This window comes from Palaemon carinicauda, chromosome 4, assembly GCF_036898095.1.
Source record: "Palaemon carinicauda isolate YSFRI2023 chromosome 4, ASM3689809v2, whole genome shotgun sequence".
In the NCBI taxonomy this organism is placed as follows: Eukaryota; Metazoa; Arthropoda; class Malacostraca; order Decapoda; family Palaemonidae; genus Palaemon; species Palaemon carinicauda.
The window spans coordinates 162,491,034-162,511,340 of record NC_090728.1 but is presented as its reverse complement, the minus strand read 5'-3'; the positions used below and the strand labels follow the sequence as shown (position 1 = coordinate 162,511,340).

At 35.4% G+C, this 20,307-nt stretch overlaps 1 protein-coding gene across 1 annotated transcript; it reads left to right on the top strand.

The window, feature by feature from the left end:
- The first annotated feature begins 2,543 nt into the window (after positions 1-2,543).
- Positions 2,544-20,040, top strand: LOC137640134 (aminopeptidase N-like). Its single transcript, XM_068372626.1, has 19 exons — positions 2,544-2,600; positions 4,352-4,430; positions 7,038-7,200; positions 8,209-8,448; positions 8,936-9,138; positions 9,463-9,618; positions 12,313-12,443; positions 12,703-12,877; positions 13,018-13,201; positions 13,657-13,816; positions 14,315-14,396; positions 14,846-15,029; positions 15,299-15,623; positions 16,717-16,859; positions 16,960-17,153; positions 17,700-17,870; positions 18,913-19,056; positions 19,387-19,465; positions 19,748-20,040. The coding sequence occupies exons 3-19, from the start codon at positions 7,060-7,062 to the stop codon at positions 19,919-19,921; spliced, it is 2,886 nt and encodes a 961-aa protein (XP_068228727.1). The 5' UTR covers positions 2,544-2,600; positions 4,352-4,430; positions 7,038-7,059; the 3' UTR covers positions 19,922-20,040.
- The last annotated feature ends 267 nt before the right edge of the window (positions 20,041-20,307 follow it).

Genomic DNA, 20,307 nt, shown 5'->3' with positions numbered 1-20,307 from the left:
TTTTCAACTCCTTTCACGGCTCTCTCCAACTAAACAAAAAAATAATTAACGGTGGTAAATTATCCTCACTGGTTCAGAAAATTTCGTAGTTCTCACGTGCCAGCATTCCACTCAAAATTTGTGAGATGGTTCCTCGATTTTTCTTACCAAACATCATATCGAATGAATATGACTTGATTTGAATACTGGTTTCACAAAATATTCTCAAAATACTTAATAATTTCGCTAACTTATCACAGATAGTTTTATAGGGGACTAGTAAAGGGATAAAGATTTTCATCTGTAAAAATAAAACCTCAAAATAATACAATATATCTAGACTGAAAGTCAACAATAATGGTATTTTACATTGATAACATATCAGCAGAATATTCAGTGACGTAAAATGCTCTTTAAAATCTTTAAACCATATGGTAATCAGATAATAACTTTTATGAGTTGATGCAATTAATGGAACTGGGCCACATAATTATGGAACCCGGGAGGCCATTCCATTATAATTTGTAAGGGAAGTATAACCATAGAATTGAAATAAAGAATTACTTGTTACGAGTAATTAACTATAACTTATCTTAAAAGCCACAACTCGTATAGATTGCAGAGTAAGCTAATTTCCATAGTGATTTGTATGCCTTGATCTGCTTTGCGAATATCATTTACGGTACCATAAATCTTTTAGTTTTCTGCTTGCCTCCATTCTCACTTCCATCTTGCTGTCCAACCTCTTTTACTTCACAGTCACATGTCGGTGCTCAATGACCTCCTTGACACCAGCAGTAGAAGGAAGCGAGATTCATAATCGACTCCATCCTTACCACAAAAATGTATGTGAAATATGCCTACTTGCTTCAGGATTAAAGTTTTAAAATATCGTTAATTAGAAATAGGCCTATTGGTTTCTGTGCTTAAATAGTTAAACCATTGTTAATTCGAAATAGGCCTACTTGTTTTTGCGCTTAAACTATAAATCGTTAATTCGAAGTAGGCTGTTACTTTGAATTATCAGGGTCAATTAATTTCTTCCTCCCATTGAAAATGAATAAAATCTGCTTCATTTATGGCCAGTAAATTATTATTATTATTATTATTATTATTATTATTATTATTATTATTACAAACTTAGCTATAACCGTACTTGGAAAAACAAGATGCTATAAACCCAAGGCTCCAACAGGGAAAATAGTCCAGTGAGGAAAGGAAACAAGAAAATTTATAAATTACAAGAGAAATAATAAACAATCAAAATAAAATATTTTTCTAGAACAGTAACATTAAATTAGATCTTTCGTATATAAATTATAAATACTTCAAAAAAAGGGGGGGGGGGAAGAGAAATGAGATAGAACAGCGTACCCAAGTGTACCCTCAGCCAAGAGAACTCTAATCTAAGATAGTGGAAGGCCGTGATACAGAGGCTATAGCACTACCCAAGACTAGAAAACAATGGTTTGATTTTGGAGTGTCCTTCTCCTAGAAGAGCTGCTGACCATAACTAAAGAGTCTCTTCTACCCTTACCAAGAGGAAAGTAGCCACTGAACAATTACATTACACTAATTAACCCCTTGAGCGAAATAAGAATTGTTTGGTAATCTCAGTGTTGTCAGGTGTAGGAAGACAGGAGAATGTGGAAAGAATAGGCCAATCTATTCGGTGTATGTGTACGCAAAGACAAAATGAGCCGTAACCAGAGATTGATGTCCATATATCTATTGTTGTACTGTCTGGCCAGTCAAACAAAAAAAGACAAAAAAAAAAAAAAAAAAAAAAAAACGGGTCCATCAAGAATCGGAAGTGTGTCCTACTAGCTAGAACACTTTGTTTATATTTATGTTTAATTTCTGACAAATATTTAGAAAGAATATCAAAGGTAGATTTCTCGGCTCTCTCTCTCTCTCTCTCTCTCTCTCTCTCTCTCTCTCTCTCTCTCTCTCTCTCTCGTCAATCAGGTGGTCACAAATTTTAGCTTATTCATATTTTCCTATTTTTTATTTATTTTTTTATGTCCATCTTGGGAATAAACAAGAACCTGGCAGATGAATATTTTTTTTTTGTCAGATGCTACTCAGTTCATTATCATTAAGATAATGAAAACACATGTTTTAATTATTGTAGGTTCTCAGAATATGGAATTTATGCAAGATTTTACTCATTTGTTTGCTGGAGGTTTTTCGTTATTCTTTTATTTGTATCCTACAGCTCATCTCGCAATAGTTTTATTCTCTTCAGACACGCACACACACACACACACGTTTGTGTGTGTGTTCGAAGTTAATAACCTCAAAAAATATTTATCAAAATTAAAATTATTGTTACATATTTCTATCTTGATTGACGGCAGCCTATTTGGCTTTGATATTTTTCATATGATTGATAGGCCTATTGGTGTTTCACTGCTGCGATATAGCCATCAGATCTCAATCTAGGGAACGTGGGATAAACTTGTGTTTGTGTATTTCCCTCATGTCAATTGAACAACTCGAGGTCGTTGTCATGATATCAGTATGGAAAGATAAAGAGAACAGTTTCATCTATAAAAACAGCTGACTTGAAAGTAGCATTTGGTTCAACTAGTTATATCAGAGCCACTCTGGTTTAGTTAAGCCCCCCTGACACTTGCACGCATTCGTGGCACGCACTGGCACGCATTGATGCGCGAACTCGCGTGAACGAGCCGTGAAAATGTCGTGAACAGTGCGGAAACTCGCGTGCCAGAGCGTACCAATGCGTGCCATGCGGGCCCAAAACTTTGAAATGTTTAAAGTTTGTGGCACGCATTGGCACGCACTAAATGGCCGTGAACGATGCGCCAACTGGAGTGAACAGTGAGGGAACTGGCGTGAACTGGAGTGAACTGGAGTGAACGATGCGGGAAGTGGCGTGAACTTTATAATGAAGAGAAACAAAAAGGAAACGAAAATATTAATGAAAAGGAAAGAAAAATAAACCTAGTAAATTTTTATATTTGCTGTTTTAATGTGAAAAAAAAATGATATCTTATTTCAAACTATTTCTATAACTTTATAATGAAGAGAAACAAAAAGGAAACGAAAAAATTAATGAAAAGGAAAGAAAAATAAACCTAATAAATTTTTATATTTGCTGTTTTAATGTGAAACAAAATTATATCTTAAAAATTCAAACTATTTCTATAACTTTATAATGAAGAGAAACAAAAAGGAAACGAAAAAATTAATGAAAAGGAAAGAAAAATAAGCCTAATAAATTTTCATATTTGCTGTTTTAATGTGAAAAAAAAATATATCTTATTTCAAACTATTTTTATAACTTTATAATGAAGAGAAACAAAAGGGAAACGAAAAAATTAATGAAAAGGAAAGAAAAATAAACCTAATAAATTTTTATATTTGCTGTTTGAATGTAAAAATAAAATGATGTCTTATTTCAAACTATTTCTATAACTTTATAATGAAGAGAAACAAAAAGGAAACGAAAAAATTAATGAAAAGGAAAGAAAAATAAACCTAATAATTGTTTATATTTGCTGTTTGAATGTAAATATAAAATGATGTCTTATTTCATGCACACACTTATTTTCCTCTATTACCAATCAAGACCCAAAACTTTTGTTTTGAATAAAAATGAACTGAAAAATAAACCCAAGAAATTTTTAAGTTTGCTGTTTGAATGTGAAAATAAAATGATGTTTTATTTCATCAACATACTTATTCTTCTTTATTACCTTAAAATGAAGGGCAAAACAAATTTTTTCTGTTTGCAGTTTTAATGTAAAAATAAAATGATTTCTTATTTCAACACACTTTCTTCTCTATTACCTTAAAATCAACAGCCTAAAAACTTTTCATGTTTGCTGCTTTTAATGTTAAAATAAAATGCTTTCTTAATACTTGTACATATTTCATGTCTGCTATTTATATGTAAATCAAATGCTTTTTTATTGAAACTAAAATAAAGGGCAACAAAAAATACAAACGAAAAAGATACGTTTCTTCTCCTCAATGCAATGGTGTCTCTGACAGAAAGCATTGTTGTCTCTTCCGAACCCAATCCAAGAATGTCCTCGGGTTGGAGAAGCCCCGTTTTTATATGGAGTGGCCAATTCGTGAACTGGCGTGAACTGGCGTGACCAATGCGGAAACGATGCGGAATGATGAGTGAACTCGCGTGAACGTGTCGTGAACGATGCGCGAACTACGCGTGCCAATTCGTGCAATCGCGTGAACGTCGCGTGAACGATGCGCGAACTGGAGTGAACTGGTCGTGAACAGTGCGCGAAAAACACCAGTGCGTGCCAAAAAGTGGCACGCACTGGCGCGCATCAATGCGTGCCAGTGCGTGGCAAAAATGCGCGCAAGTGTCAGGGGGGCTTTACTCGATAGCGGCAGAGCATCTTGGTCCGTTTGTGCAATAGGCCTAGTTACTATCAAGCAGTATATGCCAACACAAACAGGTGAGAGAACTTGAATAATTGTTACATCAAGCAGATGATCGTGTTGTGTAATGTAAGCTTATGCAGATTGTTGTTATGCAAGTGTCTTTTTTATCGAATTTTCTTTTGAACGTTTAAATGGTTAGGTGTGACAATCATGATTTCTAATTATTCTTTCACGATTATTAAATTTCTGTAAGTGGACTGGTCTTAATTATATTGAATTTTGATTTGAAGGTAAACAGTATTTCTTAGCATTGAAGCATTGTTTTCTTGTCCTCATTATTGCAATTATTGAATAATTCCAGAAACTACGCTAACAGCTACGGTTATTATTATTGGAAGTAGTAGTAGTAGTAGTAGTAGGTTCTAGGTTCCTCGTTGCTCTCTCCACACCACTGATTATGGGAACACTACTATAGTCAATTTCTTTTAGCGATGCAGATTTGCACCGACTCGCAGCGGTGCCCTTTTAGCTCGGAAAAGTTTTCTGATCGCTGATTAGTTGGACGAGATAATTATAACCAATCAGCGATCAGGAAACTTTTCCGAGCTAAAAGGGCCCCGCTGCGAGTCGGTGCAAATATGCCTCGATAAAAGAAATAGACTATAGATGTGTAGGTGTTTTAATTCGCTGAAAGTTCATTGTCATTAGTTGCCTCCCACACAACATTGCTTGCATACTTCTTATTTCCAACTTCCATAGCCTAATGTATCGGGCTACTTATTTTAGATTTTCTTATTTATTTACAGCTAAACATATGCTCTGTTGTATTATCTACCTCTCTGCACAACTCATTAAGCCCATCCTATCATTTCTGTTTCTTTAATTTTATTTTGAGCCTATCGTATCAACTCTATCTTTATTACTATTACTGTTTCCTTAGTGATAACTTCACCTATGTAATCTCTTCATCATCATCATCATCTCCTCCTACGCCTATTGACGCAAAGGGCCTCGGTTAGATTTCGCCAGTCGCCTCTGTCTTGAGCTTTTAATTCAATACTTCTCCATTCATCATCTACTTCGCGCTAAGCCATATAGGCCTGGGTCTTCCAACTCTTGTAGTGCCTTGTGGAGCCCAGTTAAACGTTTGGTAAACTAATTTCTCTTTACAAACCTGGGAATTTCCTCTTTCTTTTCATCTATTTTTCCTTTGATATCATTTGTCACTTTACCTTTTATTTATTTCCTTTGTTCTTGCCCTCTATACTGTCTTACTTAGAATTTATTTATTTATTCATTTATTTTTTGCATATTTCTAGAAGACTTTCCCCAGCATTCCCTATATACGATTCCCTTATTTGGTCTTCCACTATTTCCTCAACTAATCGTTTATCATCTCGTGTAATAATGTTATGAAACAGCATCACCTTTTTATACCCAAATCTATCCTCAACTGGCCATATTCCTGCTTCTGCTATTAACCCCCAATAAGGTGCAGTTGCAACTTATTCAAACAGTCTTTTCATAATGTTGTTCCGTTTACCCTCTATCTCTTTCATTTCTGTTTCCTTTATTACACCCCATGTCTAAATATTTGCAAATATTTTCGGTACCAGTATAGTTTCATACATATTTATTCTCACCAGCAATGCCAAATAACCTACTCTGTCACTGTCTCCCTACCTCTTAACTTCTTACAACATGTATTCTATTTTTGTTTCCGCCTTTGCTTATGTTAAGACTATAGTCTCCCTTTTCTGAATACCTTTCTCCCAAGGATTTATATTCCCAAACAGTTTCTATCCTTCCTATAATGCAATGTAAGTTCTTGCAAGACATTTTTAAATGCTTTCATTATTCTAACACTTCAAGCTAATTTTTTTTTTCTATCTAAATGAACATTCTCTAATTTTGTAACTAAGATACACATCTCTCTCTCTCTCTCTCTCTCTCTCTCTCTCTCTCTCTCTCTCTCTCTCTCTCTCTCTCTCTCTCTCTCTCTCTACTACGAGAACCAATATCTTATCTACGCATTGTAGAGTGCTGTCTCTCAATCAGTTATCATCATGACATCCATCAAATTACATGTAATCTTGCATGAAGATCTCGCGATTTCCTGTAGCAAGATTCAAACCTCATATGATCACAACGGTCATTGTGTTCAAGTAAAAGTACTGGACAGAAACATGTAAGTATCGTACCTCATTAGTGCGTGTGAACTGAGGAGACAACAGTGTGAGGATAACACATTTATTTTTAGTTAAAATCTCTGAAATATTCCCAGGTGTAGATATTTTGTGAGCTAGAAGTTTTATTTGAATCTTTTTGTAGCGTTATAAACGTTTTAGAGGCTATGCATTAAGTGCATGTGGTGTTGAAGCCAGTTATTATACGTTTTTAAAGTGTTGTATAAGTTATAGAGGCTTTTTGAGCAAAGATCTGGCAGTGATTTTAGCCTTTAGGAAGCGTTGTAACTATTTTGGGAACATTGCTTGCATTATCTATGAGATGTTTTTCTATATTCTTCAACTGTGGGTAATTTTATACCAACTCATTGAAAGAAAATCATGATTTAGAATATATAACCTAAGAATTTTTCATACTAAGTTATCCATCATATTAAGTCTATTATTTGCATTTTTAATACGTATTTGGTATGCAAACTGCTTTCCCTCTTTCAGGGAAGACTGAAAACATCTTAAAATGGACAGCAAAAGTGACCACTTACTGATCACACTTCTGTGGCTTGTTTTGATCTCCCTGGTGGCTGTGGTCGAAGGCAGTCCGTCCACTTCTCTATTCCCAGGGTCACTAAAATCTCCAAGGAATCTGTTACGGTTAACTGTGAGTACACAAAGTGATTTCGACGTTGAGTCAGGTACAATTGCTGAGTGGAATTCAAGGGACACTTGTAAAGTTCATGTTGGAGCCCTTGGGCTTATAGCATCTTGCTTTTTCAACTAGGATTGTATCTTAGCTAATATTAATGAAATAATAATAATAATAATAATAATAATAATAATAATAATAATAATAATAAAGTCAAGAACGGCACAAAAACTCAAACACATTGATACAAGTACATACAGACATAAACAGGTTATCAGTGCGAGGGGAGAGCGAAAACGACATAAAAAACAAAAACAAAAAACAAATACCATTACAGCGCATGGGAGTGTGACAATCAGTTTTATCATTCAATATAAAAATTATCACCGCAAGCAAAATCCCACCTGAAATATACCTTAAAACTCTGCAACTCATTATCTTAATAATTATTGGATATTCACTTACACAAAGACTTTTACAATTACTCAAAATCTTTATGCTCAGACCTAAGGAATAATTATAATTTCCCTTTCGTCGTAGAGAGGTGAATTCATTTATTCACAAAATTTTTTTCCTTTTGCCTCAAAATCCGGCAATATCTATTTCCTTTTTTTCCTTTCCTCGCGGGGCTATTTTCCCCTGTTGGAGCCCTTAGGATTATAGCATCAAGCTTTTACAACTAGGGTTGTAGCTTAGCTATTATATTAATGATAATAAAAATAATAATAATAATAATAATAATAATAATAATCAGGTAGTTGAATCGGTAGCACTTCAAAAGTTCAAACTTGCAGAAAATGATTTTATGTTGAACAGGCTGACATAAGTCTTTTTATAGTTTATGTATGAAATATCTGTTTTGTTGTTATTATTGTTTTTAAATTATTTCATTTTAATTTTTCATCATTTCTCATATTGTTTATTTCCTTTCCTCACTGGGATATTTTTCCCTGTTTGAGCCGTTGCGCTTTAGCATTAATATTAGAAATAATAATAATAATAATAATAATAATTTCCATACAGTCCCGAGAAGAGAGACACGGCGCTCCTGCTAACCCGAAGAATATTCCAACTCCTGAAAAGGACGAGTACCGACTCCCAACTTCACTGAAACCTATCAGTTATGAAGTTTGGCTTCAGCCATTCATCCATGGAAACTTCAGCATCGTAGGACATATCAATATTGTTTTCGAGGCCATAGAGGCCACTTCATCCTTCCAACTTCACATCGATAATATCACAACTTTCGATACTACTGTTAAGGTAGAGTCCCAGTTTCTGACATTTGGATCGAATGTTTGTTCGGGCAATCTGTTCTATCTTATTACGCTTCCTCTTTTCTTTTTTTCAAATTTTTATAGTTTGTATATTATATGAAAGATCTAATTTACTATTCTTAAGATATTTTATTTTAATTGTCTATTACTTCTCTTGTGATTTATTTGTTTCCTTGTCTCACTAGGCTATTTTTCCTTGTTGGAGCCTTTGGGCTTGTGGCATCTTGCTTTTCCAACTACGGTTATGGCTTAGCTTGTGATAATAATAATGATAATAATAATAATAATAATAATAATATAGATATTCAAAGCATTATAGACATATATCTGTATTCTGACATAAGATTCTTCTATTCCTGGTTTTAAATGTCTTTCATTACTGCTGAAGTTTTGACAGAATCAAAAGCTTTCTCATATTCTATAAATGTCATTTTTAAATGCAATAGTTTAACTGGATTTTTATTCCTTTTAAGATTACTTTGTCTGAAGGAGGGCCTGATATCAGCACCAAAATAACAATAGTTGACTACGACCACCAATTCTATTATGTCTTGTTAAAAGAGGAGTTGGAACCGGGGAGGACTTACAACTTTTCTCTAGACTTCGAATCGTATCTTGACACGGATGGCACTGGATTCTTCCGGTCATCTTACATTGATGAAGAGGGCCAGGAAATGTAAATCGTCACTTGTTTAATTCGTCTCAACATCTGATATAAGGAGGTTTATGCCATTATATGACTTATGATCTGTGTAAGCACATTTAAATGCCAATGCAAGAGCTCGTGTCCCACATAAGGTGGAGCAATCTAAAAACAAACATTGTATATACATACCTGTTACACAGTCTATTCAGTTGGTCATGCTAAATTTATAGGATTAAATTTTTCAAAAGGACATCCTTTTTTTATATAATATCCAGTGTTAAGGAGTCATATCTTTATTAATCTCACTCAGATATTGAGAAACTTAATTTCTTTTCGTAATCATTTTATTTTCAGACCAGTCGCCCTTACTCAGTTCGAAGCAAACGGAGCCAGGCGAGCGTTCCCCTGTTTCGACGAGCCCTCTTTCAAAGCTACTTTTGAATGCCACATAGCGAGAGAGGAATCCATGTCAGCCCTTTCGAACATGCCTTTGGTCGAGACTAGCCCTGTGTAAGATAGAATACGAGGATTTAGGCCTACATAGTTTATTTGATCTTCATTCTTCTTCTTCTTCTTCTTCCCAGCTGGTTCTCATTTTTATATGGGGTCGCCGTTGTGGATGAGCCGTTTCCATCTTTTTCTATTCCGCGCTTTTGCCTCATCAATCCCCTTCTCCTGTAAGTCTCCTCTAACACAGTCCCTCCATCTCTTTCTTGGTCTCCCTCTTCTTCTTCTTCCCTGAACCTCCATCTCCATAGTATGTCTCCCAACGTGGTCCTCATCTCTCCTCATCAGGTGTCCATACCATCTCAGTCTCCCTTCCTGCACTTTCTTTGATATTTCCACCACCTTTGTCGACCCCCTTATGTAGTCATTGTTTATCCGATCCTCTCCTGTCACCCCAGACATCCACCTAAGCATTCTCATTTCTGCCACATCCATCTTCTTCTCCTCTGTCTTCCTCATGCTTGTTGTTTCAGTTCCATACAGCATTGCTGTTCTTACCACTGTCTTATGAAATTTTCCTTTTAACCTCAGTGGTATTCTTTTGTCACAAAGAACTCCCGAGGCTGCTCTCCAGTTGTTCCAGCCTGACTGTACCCGATGTTTAACTTCATCTTCCATACCTCCTCCAGCGTTAACAAAGGATCCCAAATACTTAAACTTATCAACTCTCTTTATCTGTTCTCCCCTAAGATGAATACTTTCTCTATCATCCCCCTCACTGGTGGTACACATATATTCTGTATTAGATCTACTTATTCTCATTCCTCTGTCCTCCAGTACTTGCCTCCACCTTTCCAATTTCATTTCCAGATCTTCCCTGCTCTCTGCGCACAGAACAATATCATCTGCATACAATATGTTCCATGGTACTGCCTCCCTTACCTCTTCTATTAAAACGTCCATCACTTTGTTAAAGATAAATGGGCTCAGAGCTGACCCTTGGTGTAATCCTACTCTCACCTCAAAACCCTCTGTCTCCCCAGCACTGCTCCTCACTCTAGTAAATACATTATGGTACATCTCTTGTATCAGTCGAACGTACTTCTCTGGCACCCTGCTTTCCCTCAGACTCCTCCATACCTCTTGTCTTGGGACTCGGTCATAAGCCTTTTCAAAGTCAATGAATACCACATGCAGTTCTCTTTGCTTTTCCCGGAATTTCTCCATAAGTTGCCTCAGACAAAATACACCATCTGTTGTTCCCTTTCCCTTCATGAACCCCATCTGCTCTTTACCTATTTCTACTTCTTCTCTTAGTCTGGCATCTATCATCCTTTCTAGTATCTTCAAAGTGTGGGACATCTTTAATTCCCACACTCTTGGACATCCCCTTTCCCTTTGAAGATTGGGTTCAATATACTCCCACGCCACTCATTTGGTATCTTTTCCTGCTCAAAAATCTTTATCATGAGATCGTACAGTATATCCACTCCTTCATCTCCTAAGGCTTTCCATGCCTCCACAGGAATCATGTCTGGTCCAGTTGCCTTCCCATTCTTCATCTTCCTCAGTGCATTTATTACCTCTTGCCTAGAGAACTTATTACCATGCAAAAATTCACCAGTCCATCCTCTCTTAATAATCTATCATTTTCTTCATTCAACAGCTGTTCAAAATATTCTTTCCATCTCTTTACAATGTCTTCCTTCTTTCTAAGTACTACACCATCTTGATCTTTTATTTGTATGATGTGTGTAATATCTTTGGTGCTCTTATTTCTAGTCTTCGATAGCTTGATCATCTTGTTTAATCTCCTTTGTCCCCAGCTCATTATACACATCATCATATGCCTTAGCTTTAGCTTGGGCTACTACCTTCTTCACCACCTTGTTTTTCTCTTTGAACCTCTCTCTGTCTTCCCCTGACTGTGACTCTTCCCATCTCTTCTTTGCCTCCTTCTTATCTTTTACAACTTTCTCAATTTCTTCACTCATTTACTTTGATCTTCATTAAGCTTAAAAAATTTAGATATAGTTTAGTTTTCAGATCTTGAGAAGTTTTCGAGGAATAATATGAAGGATACATGCTAAGCCTTTTTCTACCTCCTAGGTAATTTCTGAGACGAAAAGTCAAGAAATTAATATTTTCAGCATATGCAATGACCTGTAATATATCACAAACCTATTTGGAAGTTTCCGTAGATTATAGATCATATTTATCCCACGATTGATAAAAACTTTAACAAGTTCATGGAGAGTCCTTTTGATTACATTCATTCTTTACATAGATATTAAGGTTGGTCGATTAGGTAACCTATAAAGTGCTTTTATATTATAGATAAGTGTTAATACAGTGTATTTTAGGGGTGCGGTGGCCTATCGGAAACGTCCCTGCCTAGCGTTCTGCCGCTCAAGCTCGATAGTTTCTTGTAATGTCTACAACCTCACCATCCTTATGAGCTATAAGCTCCTCCAAACGCCCCGTTTGGGAGAGCTTATAGGTCCACCTGCGTAATCATCAACAGTTATTGCCTGGCCCTCCCTGGTCTTACCTTGGGTGGAGACGGGGCTTGGGCGCTGATCATATGTATATATGGTCAGTCTATGGGCCAGGATATAGTCCTGCTAGCTAGTGCAGTGTGACTGCCCCTTGCCTTTAGCATTCATGAGTGGCATTTAACCCTTTAATTATAAATGTAAATTACTTTTATGTATTAAACAACAAATTCAGTGTCATTTAGTTCTTTTTCTATTCTAGAGAGGGCCAGGAGGGATGGCTCTGGGACCACTTCCGGACTACCCCATCCATGTCGACTTATCTGGTCGCTTTCGTAGTGTCGGATTTTGCCAGCAATGTCACTGAGACTGCGGAAGGTCTTCCCTATACGGGTAAGTAGGCTACATGGTCGCATTAAGTTATATTTCTTAGTACTCTCCATAGGTGTGTCTCGAACAACTGGTGTTTACAATATGAACAATTCTGAATTATTACATGTTAGGACTATTAGTACATATTGTCAAAGTGAAACTTAAAAATAAGAATAAGGAACTTGGAAAGTTTGGGATAAACAGTTTTCAGATATATTTAAGAATATACATCATAGAAAATGATATCATGGTTAATTTTACATATCTTTTTACCGAAAAGCATGGTGTCGAAACCAAGAAATCAAGCATTCTAACTATGCGCTGGATATGGGACCTAAGGTCCTGACATTCTACGCGGAATACCTGAGAGTTCCTTATTTAATGCCGAAAATGGACATTGCAGCAGTTGTGGGATTTGATGGAGCCATGGAAAACTGGGGAATGATTATCTATGAGTAAGTACATTATATACGTTGTTAGACTGAAGTAAAACTATATTTTGAAGAATTTAGACGTAATCAATGTACAATGTACTCTTTTGTAGCTTACACTTAATGTAGTAGATATAATATTATTAAGGATTTCATTTCTGAAGGGAGGATTTCATGCTGTTTGATCCTGAAGTGCAGACCGAGGCGGATAAGCAGCAAGTGACAAAGGTCATTTCCCACGAGACTTCTCATCAGTGGTTCGGAGATCTGGTCACCATGGGATGGTGGAGTCATCTCTGGCTGAATGAAGGATTCGCTAAATATATGGAGTATTTGGGAGCGAACCATGTTAGTTTTACAGTTGAAATGTCCCGTTATTAATGTACTATGCTTGTTTCTATCTATTCTCTTATGGCATTCGTGGCTTGCACTGTACTTGTGGAATAGTACTAATGGCAGTAGATTCACTATAATTTCGTAACATTCACAGTTAGTTTGAAGTACATTTATTATATTAACCGTTACAAAGCTCACATGATCAATAACCTATATCAGGCGATTAAAACGTTTCTTTAAAAAAGATTTCCCAGTGATAGTTTAAGAGTAGGCCTGCTTTGAAGCGTTTTTTTCTTTAACTAACCAAAACTAAAAAAATCTTTTTACCCTTCTGAAGAAACTATGACTCTATATGTACATAACTTTACTTTTATTATTTTAGAGTTTCTAATTTATCTGTTACTATGGTAAGGTAAAAAAGAAAAAAATCTTAGAAATCAGTGGATAATCCTTGTGTTCTTCATTAGGTTCATCCTGAGTGGAATATGCTCGACCAATTTGTTGTGGATGTAGTGCAATATGCTCTTGAGGTAGATTCTGACGAGACTTATTCTCATCCTGTTATACAAAATGTGAGCAGCACAGAAGATATAAGCACCATAATCGACGATATTACTTATAAAAAAGGTTTGTAGGCCTAAGTCTTGAAAATATTTCACACAAATGTATAGTAAAACCTTTGTAAGGATTCGGCTAAACACAATAACTATGAATAATCTTTTACTTACATATCTAAGTAAACACAATTTTGTAGAAAATAAAGACAAAAAGATCTTTTATATTTTGGGTCAACGTCATTTTCCTTGCTGATGTAAGCTACTCCAAACCTTAATTTGAAAATACGTTGAAAAAAAAAATGAGCAACACCGAAATTGTCTAGGCCTACATATGTAGGCTAAATACTATGATTTAGAATATAAAAAAACTAGAAGATATTTCTATTTTGAACCAAACATTTTCTCACTGATGTAGGCTACTTCAGACCTTAATTCTAAAATACATGTAAAGAAAATAAGCAATACCAAATTTAGTTACGTAAATTTCACGAGCAAATTAATAAAACATTTTTTTTTAACATTTGTTAAATTCACTGTTTTCTTGCTTCCACCTGCAATGCTCTTGCAGGTGGTTCTTTGAATAGGATGATGAACCACATACTAACGGAACAAACTTTCGTCGAAGGAATCAATTCCTATCTTATGGAATAGTAAGTTTCAATTCTGGTTTAGTTGTTAGAAAACTTGGCGAAAAAAAAGCTATCACATCTCCTATTAGATAGTTTTGATATTTCAAATCTCTCTTTATGGTTTAAATATGAAAGATTTAGCTTAATGTTGTTACTGTTCTTAATATATTTTATATTAAGTGTTCATTACTCTTCTTGGAGCTTATTTATTTTTTTATTTTCTTTCCTCACTGGGCTATTTCTTCCTGTTGGAACCCTTGGGCTTATAGGTACTGCTTTTCCAACTAGGGTTGTAGCTTGGCTAATAATATTACAGTAATAGTAAAAATAACCGCCAGAAGGACATCTTGTAACAAAAGTTTACTCATATATAAGTAATATGTTTTCTTCATACTGGAACAGTAAATGATTGGTAATCATTTGGTATCATTGGAACCATAATACTACTCTGAGTTTATTGGTGTTCCCAGCCAGTACAACAACGCTTATCAAGATTACCTGTTCGAGCACCTGACGATCGCTGGCCACGAAGACGGGAACTTGCCACAAGACATGACCATGAAGCAAGTCATGGATTCATGGACGCTACAAGCGGGTTATCCCGTCGTTACTGTCAACAGATCAGAAGACGGAACATCAGCCATCGTTTCGCAGGTAGCCTTGTACGATATTTTCATTGGAGGGAATGAAATAGTAAGCATCTTCTTGGCATTACAGTAGTGTAGAATCTCTCGTATGTAAGTTATGCCAGAGGCATTTCTGTCGAGAGTTCCATCAAATTTATGCGATTATATAAAATAACGAGTGATCAAGAGAGCACTGAAGTAACTCCTATTTAAAATACATTAACAAGGTTCCTCGTTCCATCTCAATGATAAATTGAAAGTGTTAAACTATCGTAAAAATTAATTCAATGTTTTCAGAAACGGTTTTTGTTCTCCAACGAAAGCACAGAGGAAGAAACTTGGTGGGTCCCTTTGACTTACACGAGCCAGGACAACCCGGACTTCCATCACACACAAACAATGATCTGGATGTCAGATGAAGAGAGAGAAATCACCATCGGGTCCCTGCCACAGAAGGATCAGTGGGTTGTTTTCAACATCCAAGAAACAGGGTTTTACAGGGTGAATTACGACGACAATAACTGGGATTTACTCTTGCAACAGTTGCAGACTGATCCGGAGGCGATACACCACCTCAACAGAGCTCAGATACTTGACGACTACGCCCACCTGTCACGAGCAGGTAGGCCATTTAGACAGATGATTGACGTCTTAGACAGCTGATTGGGGTCGACTATTTTTGGAATGAAAGTTTGGATCTTTAAATCTTAATGTTATCGATTATTTCACTCTTCTTGAGTTTCAATTCTGCAGTGAAAGAATCCCCGATTATCTCTATGCATTAGTGATTCGAAAATTGGTTTGAATGATGTGAGTTAGAAACTATATCAGTAATTGTGAAAGAAAATTATATAGATGGTATTATCTTTTTGCTTATGATTTAGATCTCTTTTTGTTAAATATGTAACAGAAACTTTAGATTTCAATTAAAAATTGTGTGAATTTCTATTTGTGAGGAAAACGTCGTTACCTAAAAAGAAGTTTCTCTTGTGAAGATCCGCCAGTTTATATTATTCTGACAAGTAAATATCTACTTACACTAGTTATCCTTGTTACTAGAGAATGTTGAAAGTTGATCATTCCAAAGGAATTGAGAGAGAGAGAGAGAGAGAGAGAGAGAGAGAGAGAGAGAGAGAGAGAGAGAGAGAGAGAGAGAGAGAACTGTACATGATTGTATCCGTAACCAGGGCATTAAATCTGAGAACATTTGGTGGGTGATAGGGGATTAATACGCAGATTTTCTTATTCGATTTGACAAATTTTATAGCAAAATTCTTAAAATTCCCGCAAGCCTTCGACTCGCGATCCCAACTAACTTGCGGTGGATTACCTGCGTCGATTAAGTTACCTTAAAGATTATATTTAAGTGATAACTAAGAAAAGCTTAAACAAAACTTTGCCTAGTAAAACAAATGAGGACTAGTCTTATTTGATAATGGCTAGATGACCAAAACGGTTAAATGCAAATAGAAGTGAGACTTATGAATCTGTCATAATATCCCTTCTCTGCTCGAGCAGTTATTCTAGTTTTGAAGGTACTTCCACATAATACTTGCATATCCCTAATAGATATTAAGTGACTTTAAAATATAACTGTCACTTTCCCGTCTATGTTATATATATATATATATATATATATATATATATATATATATATATATATATATATATATATATATATCAATGATACTCATCCAGATTTTCTAACTCAATAGGTTACCTGTCCTACTCATCCGCTATGGACTTTTTCGCATACCTGCGCAAGGAGAGGGAATATCTACCATGGGCCTCTGCTCTTAACCATCTAGACTACATGGAACTAATGTTATCAGAAACAGTAGCCAGTGAACCATTCAAGGTATAAATAAGTATATTGAGTAATAAGACAACATACTTTTATAGATATATGCCTAGAGCTACTTGAATGAGTTCATTCATCTATTTTCCAATATTCGCAGAAATTCCTTCTAGATCTGATCGTGCCACTCTATGAGGAGTTTGGATTCGAGGTTAAAGATAATATGGATCAACAAGAACAGTTTAAACAGATGCTAGCAATCGCCTGGGCTTGTGATCTTGGACACGAGGATTGCATAGAAAACGCAGGACGTCTTTTTAATGATTGGATGGAGAGCCCGGATGAAGTTAACAGGTAGAGCGCTTAACATTCTTCTCTCTTCATCTTTGTAACTATCTCTTAAAAGAGAAAGATACTGGTGTACACAGCCCGTCAAAAATGACGGCTAGATGTTTAGATAGGAACACACACACAGATTCCCCCTTTCCCAACTACAACACAACAGTTTCGGCAATTTGTGAGATTGTGGTTTCTGATTGTACCTCTCTGGGTACCCCATCTCACCACGGTATGACTACTCCACTAATCCCCTACCCGAAGAACGAGGAGACCAAATATATATGCGTCTAGCAATGCCGCTAAGCGTGACCGGAAAGAAATATATGTATACAGTATATATATATATATATATATATATATATATATATATATATATATATATATATATATATATATATACACACACATATATATATATAAATATATAGATGGATAGATAGATAGACACTTACACTTTCTCTTTATTATATAGAGGAGAGTCTCTTGTAAAAGAAAATGACAAAGATGCATTGGTGGGTGCCAGTAACTACAAAGCATTTCTAACATCATCTTTTGTTTCAGTTTCATAAGTCCAAACATAAGGGCGACGGTCTACTGCTCCGCCATAGCCGAAGGAACTGTTAATGAATGGAACTTCGCATGGAATCAGTATCTTCGATCCAGTAGCCAGTCGGAAAAGCACAGGATTCTGGAAGCCTTGGGATGCAGCAGAGATGCTGAAATACTTTTAAAGTTCGTAATTCTAATTGTTTTTTACTTTTAATTTTGGAACTACATCGCAATTTAATGATTTGAATGAGTAATTTTAAAGTTCGTAATCCCCATTATTTTTTTTTTTATATAAATATATTTCAATATATCGAACTGAAGAGATTCCTCTATCATCATCATCTCCTCCTACGCCTATTGACGCAAAGGGCTTCAGTTAGATTTCGCCAGTGGTCTCTATTTGGGCCTTTAAATCAATACTTCTCCATTCATCATCTAATTCACGTTTCATAGTTCTCAGCCATGTAAGTCTGGGTCTTCCAACTCTCCTAATGCCTTGTGCAGCCAAAATGAAATTTTGATGAACTAATCTCTCTATACTCTATAGATCAAAGTATTTTGAAGTAGTTCTGTAAAGTGAAAAGGTTAGTAAAAAATTACATAAATCCAAAGTGATGTTACCTAGGACGAGAAAAGTTTGGAAAAACCAAAATTGAAAGACTTCATAAACTGGAAGTGCAAGAGTGAGCTGGAGACACGGGTAGTGGCGCAGTGTGTTCAACATACTGCTAAATGAGCGTTCATGTTTAGTCGAGATTCAGGACAAATGTGCCCGTAACTTCTGTCTTTTATCCCTTGAGCCACTCAGTGCAGGGGAAGGAAGGGCTTAATGTAGAAAACACACGCACACACACATATATACATATTATATATATATATGTATATATATATATATATATATATATATACATATATATATATATATATATATATATATATATATATATGTATATATATATATATATATATATATATATATATATATGTGTGTGTATATATTAATTCCGGATACTGCTTTTCTCTTTTTAACTTTTCACATATACGTAATCTTTACTTTGAAGGCTTCATAATAATAATAATAATAATAATAATAATAATAATCATAATCATCATCATTCTAACATACCATACAAACACACCATCAAAATCATGAAAGTAAGATGTTGCATGACCACAAACCGAAATAAAGAAAAGTTTATTTCACATTTCCAAAATGTGCCTGCAGGTACCTCAACTTAGCATTTGCCGAAAACAGCGACATCAAGAAAGACGACGCTTTGAAGGTCTACACATCAGTTGCTAAGCGTCCAGCTGGGAGGGAACTTGCTTGGCAATTTCTCACCAACAATATTCAACGAATTATTTACTTGTAAGATATTTTCTTTCTGATTATAACGTCTTTTTTTAGCATAAAATAAGCTATCTTGAATTCGATTTATATTATGAATTTGTTTATGAGTAGATTAAGAACGTATTTGATCAAGCCTTTGATATCTACTTCGAGTGTAAATGACACGTAGAAGGTTCTAATTTTTTTCATACTGGTCTCATGTTGAATATAAAAATGTTTCGTATAAAAGGTGCAAACGCCTGATATATAATTTTTTATATGGCATAAAGATATAACCAAATATATGTTGTATGTATGTACTGTATGTATATATTCATGTTTGTATATGAGCGTTTCCTCCATCTGTAGATTCGAGTCCTGGACCCCCTTGGCCGAAATGAGTGTTGCGGTTTCCGATTCCTTCAACAGTGAAGAACAGAAATCACAAGTGGGTACTTGGCTCCATCAAAACATATTTTCACATAATCTGTTGTTTTAGTCATTTGTTTGATATCTTTGAAGATTTCTGATATTCAACCTTATTTGATATTGAATTTAGTACTGTTGCTAATGATAATATCGTTGTTGCTCATTCAGTGCTTACATTCCGCAAGTGAAAAAAGTATGCAGAACTAAAAACCACCACATAGGTAGTATGAAATTGTCCTTAATCCAGATGAAGTTAAGTAATAATATAATTTGTTGATCTACTCTTGATCTTCATTTGCAGCTCATTTCACTTGCAAAGAACATATCCGAAGACCTTGATGAATATGCTTCGCTTCTCATCGGCCTATCGAAACAAAAGGTGGCAGAGAACATCGCCTGTAGGGAAAACAATTATGACGTCATTTTGCATTGGCTGCAAGAGCATAACTATGCTCCGTCGTTGAGGAATATCTGAATATGATCGTTACTATTCAAACAGATACTCTGTACAGAGATAAGATAATTTCGATTCTCTGTTCTCATTTTGTACTTGAACGAAAATAAGAATTAAATTAAACTGTAGCAATATTCGAATGCATTTCTTAACCATTTGTGCCAAAAGGGCGTTCTAACCCCACCCCACATACACCTATATATATATATATATATATATATATATATATATATATATATATATATATATATATATATGTTTGTGTGTGTGTGTGTGCGTGTGTAATATGAGAAATAATTCTTAAGTAAACTAATTGGATGGGGTACTACTGCTGGATTTAGGAGTAAGGCGGATATCTCGTGACGCTCCCAAATAAATTATTATTATTATTACTGGCCAAGCTACAA

Coding starts and splice junctions, on each gene's coding strand:
- LOC137640134 (XM_068372626.1), top strand. CDS start 7,060: ATGGACAGCAAAAGTGACCACTTACTGATCACACTTCTGTGGCTTGTT. Junction 12,444..12,702: donor GGAAGGTCTTCCCTATACGG/GTAAGTAGGCTA, acceptor TTTACCGAAAAG/CATGGTGTCGAAACCAAGAA. Junction 17,154..17,699: donor AGCCCGGATGAAGTTAACAG/GTAGAGCGCTTA, acceptor CTTTTGTTTCAG/TTTCATAAGTCCAAACATAA.